The sequence below is a fragment of the Petromyzon marinus genome, chromosome 44 (assembly GCF_048934315.1).
Source record: "Petromyzon marinus isolate PM22_M1 ecotype Great Lakes invasive population chromosome 44, UKy_Petmar_22M1.pri1.0, whole genome shotgun sequence".
NCBI lineage: Eukaryota > Metazoa > Chordata > Hyperoartia > Petromyzontiformes > Petromyzontidae > Petromyzon > Petromyzon marinus.
The window spans coordinates 4,890,155-4,900,253 of NC_133710.1; the positions used below are offsets into that span (position 1 = coordinate 4,890,155).

At 49.8% G+C, this 10,099-nt stretch overlaps 1 protein-coding gene across 3 annotated transcripts; it reads right to left on the reverse strand.

The window, feature by feature from the left end:
* Positions 1–1,611: 1,611 nt before the first annotated feature.
* LOC116951997 (thioredoxin domain-containing protein 12-like) lies at positions 1,612–10,099 on the reverse strand. 3 transcript variants are annotated; one of them, XM_076073949.1, is made up of 8 exons: positions 10,028–10,099; positions 8,969–9,110; positions 6,966–7,029; positions 6,431–6,483; positions 5,374–5,447; positions 4,070–4,133; positions 3,591–3,671; positions 1,612–2,221 (listed from the first exon to the last, which is right to left on the reverse strand). In XM_076073949.1, exons 2-8 carry the CDS (start codon positions 9,048–9,050, stop codon positions 2,172–2,174), a joined length of 468 nt encoding a protein of 155 aa, XP_075930064.1. In that variant the 5' UTR covers positions 9,051–9,110; positions 10,028–10,099; the 3' UTR covers positions 1,612–2,171. The 3 variants fall into 3 exon arrangements, with proteins under 3 accessions (XP_075930064.1, XP_032826852.1, XP_075930063.1); XM_032970961.2 differs by lacking the exon at positions 10,028–10,099 and adding an exon at positions 9,733–9,982; XM_076073948.1 differs by lacking the exon at positions 10,028–10,099 and adding an exon at positions 9,349–9,982.

Sequence of the window (10,099 nt, forward strand, 5' to 3'; positions counted from 1 at the left end):
CTAGGTGCAGGAGATCTTGGGACACCCAGCAGGCGCCATGGGTTGGCCGACTGAGATGACCGGTAGATGCACCACCAACTGTACCGCCTACTCTGCCACTTGGCTGCGTTTTATCCACCCAGTGCTCCGCTCGTTGTTGTGAGCGTCGCTCCTCTGCCTCCGTTGTTGCTGGAGGGCGACTGCCTCCAACTGCCCAGCAGCAGCAGCGTCCTCCACAAGCCTCCTCCACAGAGGCCGATCTTGACACCGCTGCTACCGGTCATTGGAGAGTCCAATAATCTCCACATTCTCCTGTGCCACATCAGCCCATCTCTTCTCTAGCCGGTTACCGTGCCCGTTTAGCCCCCTCGATCCGGGTCATGGCTAGGCGCCATGACCCAGCCAACGCAGCCTCGCCTGCCGAAGGAGTTCACCGATGGGACTGTGTCCAGATCTTTAATTGATTTTCGAGATCCCCATACAATCCGGCCGAGTTAAACCCATGGTGAATCGTAAGCAGACCATCCTGAAAGTTTCAAACCGGCGCAAATTTGGCCATAGCAAAGACCCCCCCCCCCCCCGTATAGTCTCAACACACTGTTGGGGGCAAGTGCTGTTCGCGAGCACCTATTAAGGCCGGCACAGCCCATAATGGGATGGGTGGCCAGCACCACGCCCGGATGATTTCGTCTCCCCGGTGCTGATACGGTCCATTGTTTGGGTTGCTTGACCGTAATCACAGCACTGTGGCTTGTCTTTAATTTTCCATTCACGAAGGAGATGACATTTCAACTTATTTATTTAGCGAATGCAAATTCCCAAAGGCAAGCGGTTGCTTCCCGTCCAACTGCGTTGAGGGCGAGTTGACCTCCACTGAGCTTGTGGATTGGGCAGACTTTTCGGATGTGGTACACGATTTTCTCCACCCCACAGGCACATAGGGGCTTTGCTCTTATGTCCCATCGCTGGAGGCTGGCGAGGTATGGGCCATGAGCAGTCCTGAACCTGTTGAGGGCCGTGCCCAGTCGCAGTATTTTTTTTAAGTTAGAACCGTGTTTCTTAATCATTCTTAGCAACAACAAAAACACCTTTGGAACACATGGCGAAAAAAACCCCACCACCGCATCCTCGATTGTTGTAACAGCTGTATATAATTGCGGCTGTGGTCATCCAGCAACGTATAACGACGCAATGCCCCCCAGTTCACAAATACGAAGGAGACATCACAGCGATGATACACTCCGCTACTCCTGACGCGGTTCTCTGGCTTGACCCACCTAAATGTGAAACTGTAGTCGTTGCTCTGCATTTACATCAGCCGTACGAAAGAAGAAGACTTCACCATTACAGTATTATTATCATCATACTCGTCATTTGTGTGCATTATATAAGGCAAGTGATTCTTAACCTGGGGCGTACGCACCCCCTGGGGACACGAGATGCTCTTTCTGGGGATGCGAGACACGACAAGATTTTGTTTAGAATCGAAAACAAATTCAGCACGGGCACGTACGTTACAACTTACTTTGTTTCATCAAAACTCCTGCGTATTTATTAACATAATGCATTTTTTTACGATCGAGAACCAAAAGGGTGCAGGCTGCAGTAAAGTTCAAGGACCACTGGTGTACCAGGAGACAGACGAACGACGGAGATTGCAGTTTGGTTGTATATTTTTTATTTGCACGTTCCTTTGTACAGTGAATGGTCTATGATGTTGTGGCCGTTGTCGCCCCGATTATCGATCGCGATGTGGAACCACTTTGAACGGCGCTTCTTGGTGTAACGACGCGAGTGAGGAGGAGGTGCGCCGTCGAAATTCCACGTTACCATGACGGTTTTCTTTATTTACAAATCCTCTGCACGGCTCAGCACACACACACACGTGTGTAGGTAGGCAAGCAGAGCTTTATCCCAGTAAACCTGGCCAACATTGAGCGCAATCGCTGGGCACAACAACTGGTTTTGACTACGTGCCAAATAACGTTGACCCAACGTTGTTCAGCGTGTTCGTTGGGTTAGTGTGGCCTGCTTGAAGTGTGAACGTATTGAGACAGAGAGACGTGCGGCGATTCTGGTGATGTCTTCGCAACAACGTAGGCAGCAGGGCAGCTGTCACGGTGGTATCACGTGGAGACGATGGTGGTCCGATGATGATGATGGTGGTGTTGGTGTTGGTTGTGGTGTAGTCACTACAGCTCACGGTAGGCCAACTCCTTCGCCTTGTCCATGGATTCCTCAACTGCGTTCAAGAGAGGGCAAAACGTTACATTATAAACGAGACGATTATAATTATAATGCTGTTTATATTATCCTTGTTACTTTTGTATTTTTATAACGTTTGTTTACCCACGAAAGCCTCAGCAAGATATTAATAACCTCGCGTGGTATGGAGGAGGTTGTGGGTTTGATCCCGACCCTGACGCCTTTATATTTGGAGTTTGCATGTCTCTCTCTCTCACTTGGGTATCATGGATTTGTGTCCGGGTCCTCCAGAGTTTGCATGTTCTTCCCGTGGTCACGTGGAATTTTCCCTCCACATTTGAGAAACATGCGTTTAAGAGTACCTTAAACGCCACTATAAATTTCTACATGATAAGCCAATTCTTTGAGCTGTCGTTTTGTTCGCTTCTGAAAAATAGCGATAAGGCTCGGTGGGGCTTACCTGGTGAAATAAAAAATTGTTGAGTGTTAGTTTAGGTTTTAGAAAAAGCGGGCGATGTTATTGCTGCTGCTGCTGCTGCTGTGTATAATCCCACTTGAGTGATTTGCAGGTAATATTCCAGCAGTGAGGGATGATTGGCCGATTCCAGTTAAGTTGTGTGTGTGTGTGTCCTGTTTTAAGCTACGGGACAAAAACAGGAGGAGCCAGGGGAAACCTTCACAGGGTGAGAACGTACAAGCTCCGCAGAGGAAGGTGCCCCGAGTCGGGAATTTAACCCAGGGCCCTTCTTGCTGTGAGCAACGATGGTTAACCACTGCACCGCAACCATGGCAACCAATTTAGCACTGCTGATATTCAGTGTAGGAACAGTAGAGTGAAAACATTACACAGCCTAAGCATAGGCCACTGCTGAGCACTCATGTGGAAGAGTTGATGGTCCATACATTCGTGAACATGGTTTGGTAGAGAGCATGAGGACATGTGGATGATTATACAACCTGACTTTACCTGTGCAGCTGCAAAGAGTGTAAAATGCCACAATAATTCGCGAAGTTCTGCAAGGTTTAGTCATTGCCACCCGTACAAAACTCGTGCTCTGTAAACAACGAGCAACTTTATTCCCGTGGCTACACCACGGGGAAGGGGAGTGGAGTCAAGAATGTAATGTTTGGAAACAGAAAGGGACGGGAAAGGGAAGAGAGAAGAGAAAGGAAAAGGATGGAAAAATGGGAGAAAAGGGTCAGGAGAGATGAGGATCGGGAGGAAGGGCCTCGACGCTGCTGTTGCACGGAGCGTGGCGTCTGTTTTCGCAGGGGGCGGGGAGGAGAAGGAAGGGATTCAGCGTGGGGGTGACCACACAGAAGTCACATGATTTACAGGAGGCTTGGGCTGATTATAGACAGACGAAAGCAAAGCAGCAAAAGGGTTCACTTGACGAAATACTTACTTTGTTTGCTCAGAGAGTAGTAATACTTGTACTGATGGGCACTCTTGTTGTAGACCTCTTTCATCACCTGCCCATTTGGATCTGCACAGAGAACGTAACACTTGAGCCTTTCTTCCATCATGATGATAAAAAAAATTCAACTCTTAACGGGGCGCACAGTATTCACTCGCTCTCGAAAGCAGAAGATGGCTCAGAGGCGCGAGGAACTGCAGACAAGCAGGAAGGTAGCCACGTGGTGAGCCGGTGCCAACAGTTACCCAAGCAGGGAGTGCAGCAGGTAGTGCAGCAGGGCATTCATAAGGTAGTACAGAAAATGTGCAGCAGGGTGCAGCAGGTTGTGCAATGGGTAGTGCAGCAGGGTGTACAGAAGGTAGTGCAGCAGGGCATTCATCAGGTAGTGCAGCAGATGTCCAGCAGGGTGCGCAGCAGCAGAATGTGCAGAATTTAACGGAGATTTTACACTGGCGCCCATAACTCACGGAGAAACAGGATGCGCGGGGCGTAGTGTCCATCCAACGCAAATTGGTCTCCTTGGGGGTCCTCCTGCCCAGCACGCACACGCATACACAACCCGTTAACGTTATTCCACTTGAGCACCCGGACCAGGATGCTCTTTCACGCGAGAGCTGAGCTGCTGTTAAACACCTGGCGATGCCGGGTGTCGTCTCCAGCAAACCGTCGTCCAGAAAAAGTGTCAACAGTTTGCTCGGGCCTTTCAACGTTCCTCATCCTCCGGGTTTGTCCTGAAAAACCAAAACCAGCCGGGTGATTCGCCCATCAGCTGACAACTTGATTGGCTCTGTCGTTGGGTGGTGGAGGGTTATAGTTAAACATTATACCGGCACGATGGTCTGACCCCAAAAAAACGATGAATGAATCAGCCACTTTCATAATTGGCCTCGCCTTCAGAGCGTGCCAACTCGACCTCTGGCCTCGTTTCCAAACGTCAGACGATCCCAAACGCCACCGCTGCCACCGTCCTGCTGATTGACAGCAGCGGTGGTGGTTATGCTGCACGTGGCCTATAATCCAGCATTTGTGGAGGCAGCAGCGAGGATTGGTGGCAAGCAAACAAAGAGTAAAACTCTTTTTGGGTGTCGATCATCAGAATCAGAATCAGAAAGGGTTTTACTCGCCATGTAAGTTCACACCGACACGGAATTTACTTTGGCAGGATGGTGCATACATTCAACATATAGGAATCTAAAATCTTAAATAAGTTTTAAACAAGTCTTACTATAATAAGGGTTAAAAGTCTAACACCAAGGGGCTGAAGTATATAAAATTAAATAAATATCGAATATTAAATAGCTTTAAGATATAATTTAAAAATAAAAAATACAAATAGGGTAACATAGTTAATATCGGCAAGGTGTCGTTATGTAGATCAAATGTTAAAAACAGTGTTAGCCCTTAGCCTTGTTTAACAGGCCAGCAGCAGATGGGAAGAAACTGTTTTTATGGCGTGAGGTTTTGGTCCTGATGGACCGAAGCCTTCTGCCGGAGGGGAGTAGCTGAAACAGAGAGTGTCCAGTACGGGAGAAATGGGCCATAATCTTCCTCGCTCGCCTCATGGACCTTGTCGTGTGCAGGTCCTCGAGGGTTGGTAGATTGCAGGCAATTATCATGTGCCATACTCTGGCTTGCCAGGAGAAGGCCGTGCAGTATAAGTGCGGGATAATCTTCATCCTTTCCAACTCCCTTCTTGCGTGACTTACAGGAGGCTAGAGCTAGTTTAGATAGACAGATGATGATGATGGTGGTGAGTACGTGTGCGACCCACCTCTGTCTGAACCATCACAAAGTCCCCGCTCATTCGATAAATCTTCGTGCTCCCGGAAATTTGAGGCTTCAAATCTGGAGACGAAAACAAAAACAACAACAACAACACAGGTCATGCGGGGCACATACTGCAGTAACGGCCTGGACACACACGGCAGTAATGGACTGGATAGAGTCACGCGAGCGATGCTCACCGTGTCATCGTTTTATGAAGTAGCGTTGTCATTTTTTAAAATATCTGACTAAACTGGTTAAAAAAGAAACGGTTACCGGTTTTGCGTCACGTTTAGAAATAAATGTCTATGGCAATGAGCGGATCACGGCTACGACTTTTTGAAAAACCGAGAAACGAAGGCAGCTGCCACGGCGGTGGTGTAACGGTCATCAGCGTGCTAGGACTTGCAACCTGAAGGTCGCCGGTTTGATTCCATCTCCGGGTGCGGCAGTTGAAAGTAATGGACAAGGGACATGAATTCCCCTGATCTCTGTCCACCCAGCGTTATAAATGGGAATCACCCACAGTTAGCCAATCGGCAGGTTTGCTCGTGGTGGTGGTGGTGGTAAGATAAAGGGTGGGTACGCCCACCTCTTTCAAGACGTGTGGTCAGCGTGGAAGAGTAGGCCAAACACCTGACATACAGCTCGCTCGAGGAGTGGAGGGCCCCGTCTGCGAGCAGTGGCGTGAGCAGGAAAATCGCAGGGCTGCGTCTGCGCCTTTTATTCACCCCCACCGCTGTGGCGTTTGTCCGTTCGCGAGTGCCAATCAGCGGACTCTTCACTAAAATTCAACCGACTTAATGAGTACATATGTAGAACTTGTAACGCGCCGTTGCACAGTGTTCGCTCGCTCTCAGAGGCGCGAGGAGGAAACACAGACGGGCAGGAAAGGACCACCGGTGAGCCGGTGCTACCAACAATTACCCATGCTCTGCGGTCCTCTAGATACGAAGATATTACCTCCTAATTAGTGAGCGTTAATACACGTGGGATGAAACCTGAGCACCAGGAGAAAGCCTACCACCGAGTACCGTGTCAGGACGCGAGGCATGGGGATTTACCCTGGCAGCGGGGACACCAATCCTTGTGCAGAACGAGCATGATCGGCTTTCCACTGCCACAGAACAACACAGAGAGCATGTTAATTATTATTATTACGCTTGCTTACTCAGGAAAGCCTCACTCTTTGTACGGAGGGTCCTGCAGGTTATTGTGGGCAGTAGGGGGGGAGGGGGGTGATGTCGCTGCTGCAGTGTGATCCCCTTTGGGTGATTTACAGGCGGTTCAGCATTGGGTTGTGGTTTTGTCTAATACCACCGGTCTACACTGTATGGTTGTTTTAGCTATGGAGACCCACCTTACTTGGCGCCGACAAGCGAGGTGGTTCTCCGATTAGCTCGGTTGGCTACGTACGGTGTGCGAAGGAAGTTCAACATACAGCGCAGCAAATCACAACAGCTTTACTGGCCTCTCCTCCCTGTCTGAGAGGAGCTGTGGCCGGGCTCGGCAACTAGATATCTGTGAAAAAATGAGCTTTACAGCTCATCGGATTCCTCCAGTATGAACAAATATTCTGATTTTAGCCGCACGCAGTACCTGGCCTTGGCTTTCTCCAGAGCGGTCTCCAGAGTGGGCACCCAGTCGATGTGTTCCCCAAACCCTGCACGCAACGAACACAACCGAACAAATGGACATTCATTGACCGCCCCCACCCCCGTAGGACATGAATTTACCGTCAACGCGGTTTCATTGCTCGCGATACGACGATGCGAGATGTATCAATACAGAATCCGATGAGCTATGAAGCTCTTTGTCACAGATGTCCAGTGTGGGGCATGGGGTCAGAAGCTTACAACAAACCATGCAAAAACACGATAGGAGTGCAAAGTATAGGAAAGGCAAACAAATCACTTTAAAAATATACACAAATAAAACTCTTTTTTTTCTCTCACCAGGTAAAGCCCAACGAGGTATAAACTTCTTTTTTAGAAGCGACCTGGTCCCAAATGACAGCTCAACAAAGTGGCTTATCACGTGGAAATATACAGCAGCCAAATAGTCTTAAATAATAAAAACAAGAAGTATAGTGATGGCAGTTTCCCGTAAATAATTGACTGCGGCGGCGGGTTGGTCCAATAAATGAACGGCTGTTGACTTCGACACAAAATTGGTGCCGATTTTTATCGACCCAGGTGGAGGGTTTAACACAGCTGTCAACCCCTTATCAGTGCCATACCTTATTACAGATCAATTCAGACCTTATTGGTCACCCCGTGCCCTTATAAATCTCAACGTTCATCCTACAAAGTCCCATCACGAGGGAGAAACACAAATACATAGACAATCACCACTACTACACGAACCACTAGTACACTCACCAATACATACCTGTTAAGCCCTTATCAGTGCCCTATATTACATTTGTATGCCCGGATTGAAACGGCTGTACGCCGTATGGACCTGAAAACTCAATTCCCTGTACAAGAATACGGGGTAGATCGTACGGGCTGACAGTTAATGGGTTAATAATAGGCCGAATCAACCCCCCAAACCACTCGACTACCACTGAGCCACCTGTACCACTGACTTTACACCTCGTGGTTAGATACTATCAGCATTGATGTTATCAGTCGCTGACCTCTTTGACGGAGCATTGCAAGGTGTAAATTAGCCTATATTTGGGCCGCAATGAAACAAGGGGGCTTTGTTAATGAGGCGGATATCGCAGGGGTACCTAACCGCCGCTGAATGAGCCCGGTATGTCAAGAACTTACTCGAGTACAGGGCTGCATCCTTTTCCACTGTAGACCAAACTCGGACAACATTTATCTCGGTCAGCCTAGGTCAATCGAATCAAATCCTGTCACCACCATGACCACCACCACCACCACCACCCGAACAGAGACGTCCAATGCCTGGGACACTCCTGGTTCAACCTGGACAGGTGGCGACCCCATTAGACGGGGTGAGTGGACGAGTTTACTCAGTGACTGGGCGAATGAATGAGTGAATGAGTTGATGATTGCATTAAGTCGGTGGTAATGTAGCCACCTTTTCCACCGTAGATCAAACCCAGACTTATCACTCCGTCAGCCTCGATCTATATAAACTGCGCGGTAGTCTGTAATCAAGTTCAACACTGCAATACCAAATCTCTCGGTTGCCAATCAACATCCTGCCACCTGAGCACAGACGCCGATTACCGGGCTATCCAGCTCTGAACCTCCGGGTCAAACCCTGGACAGGTGGCGACCCCTACTCTAATATCCTCTCACCCTACGCAGCGGCTTTTGGCTGGCCGTCGAACAAAGACGGTGGTCCCCAGCATCACGTGCTTTCAGATGCCCTCCTGCAGCCGTCTGGAACGCTCTTCCGATATTAGGAAGCCGCTTGAACTACGCATTTAAATAATCTCGATTGACAAACTAATTTATTTAGAACTGCCTTTTGTGTTTAAGTGTGTTGTCCTTCCCCCGGTACCTCCGATACCTCCGATGAGCACGGTTGTCTATGTACGGTTTGTTCGAAAGAAGTTCAACGTGCGCACATACATACCACATCGGTGCAACCCCCTAATAGTCCCCGGTGCTGTTACTGACCATCTCCCTTGGACCTCTTCTTGCGTGCCTCGCTGGCAGCCAGCAGGCCGAGTAGGAGGAAGAGCAGCACTGCCCCGCGCATGGCGTTAGTTGATGGGGTTGTCGCGGAGGAGCGCGTGGTTGTAGTCTCGGCTGTAACAGCCTGTGGGGGTGGGTGGGGGGCACGCGGGGCCGTGCGCGGGAGCGGTTATAAAGCGAGCGGGAGGGCCCTTGTCGCCTGGGTCTATCCGGCCCGGGAGTGCGGCCGGCCGGCCCTCGTCACGGCCACGAAGGAGGTCTCGAGGGCCCTTGTGGACAAAGTACACGTAAGGCATTAGAGAAGACGCACCCAAATGATCAATATAAAGAAAATATTTTACAAAAGTAAAGGACAACTTTACCTCGGTGATCTCGTCATGGACTGTAAACCATCATCACGTGAACTCCGGTCATCCTCACAGCGGTGGCTTTTGGCTGACCATCGAACAAAGACGGTCACCTCATCACGCGCTTTCAGATGCGCTTCTGCGGCCGTCTGGAACGTTTTTCCTTCCGATATTAAGAATCCACTGCCGCTATGCACGTTTAAATCATCTAGATTGAAAACGCATTTCTTTAAAACTGCTTTTAGTGTTTACTTTGCCCTTCCCCGCACCTCCGATTAGCGCGGTTCGCTTTGTACGGTGCGAAAACAGTTAAAAACACAAATACACAGATACTACAGCGACTTCTACGTAGCATGTCGGTAGTTTGTATCCCGAGTGTTGTTCGGCACGCTGGCACACCACGTCCGGCGATTCGCTCCGCGTGCCGGGAGCTTGTGCAGTTCAGTTCCTTGAAGAATCGCCCGGTTTCTGGAGCGAAACGTCAGACACCGTGCCGAACATCACGATACGGTACGACCGCCGTTCGCGCGCAACGGTCACCGTACACCTCCGCGGTGCGGTTTTCTGGCCGTTGCGCGCGACGTCCGACGTTGGTCTCCGAGCGCCACTGCGAGATTTCAGTCGCTCGCCGAGTCGTGGAGCGAAACGTCGGACATCACGGTGAACGACGCCTCGGCGCAACGCGAAACCGCACCGAAAGAGCAATCGGATGCGCGCGGCAATCCACGGAAAGAGGGTAATGGAAATGAGTTGCAAGATAATCGAG

Coding starts and splice junctions, on each gene's coding strand:
- LOC116951997 (XM_076073949.1), bottom strand. CDS start 9,050: ATGCGCGGGGCAGTGCTGCTCTTCCTCCTACTCGGCCTGCTGGCTGCC. Junction 5,448..6,430: donor TTGGTGTCCCCGCTGCCAGG/GTAAATCCCCAT, acceptor TTTCGTCTCCAG/ATTTGAAGCCTCAAATTTCC. Junction 3,672..4,069: donor CCCGCGCATCCTGTTTCTCC/GTGAGTTATGGG, acceptor TTCTCTGTGCAG/ATCCAAATGGGCAGGTGATG.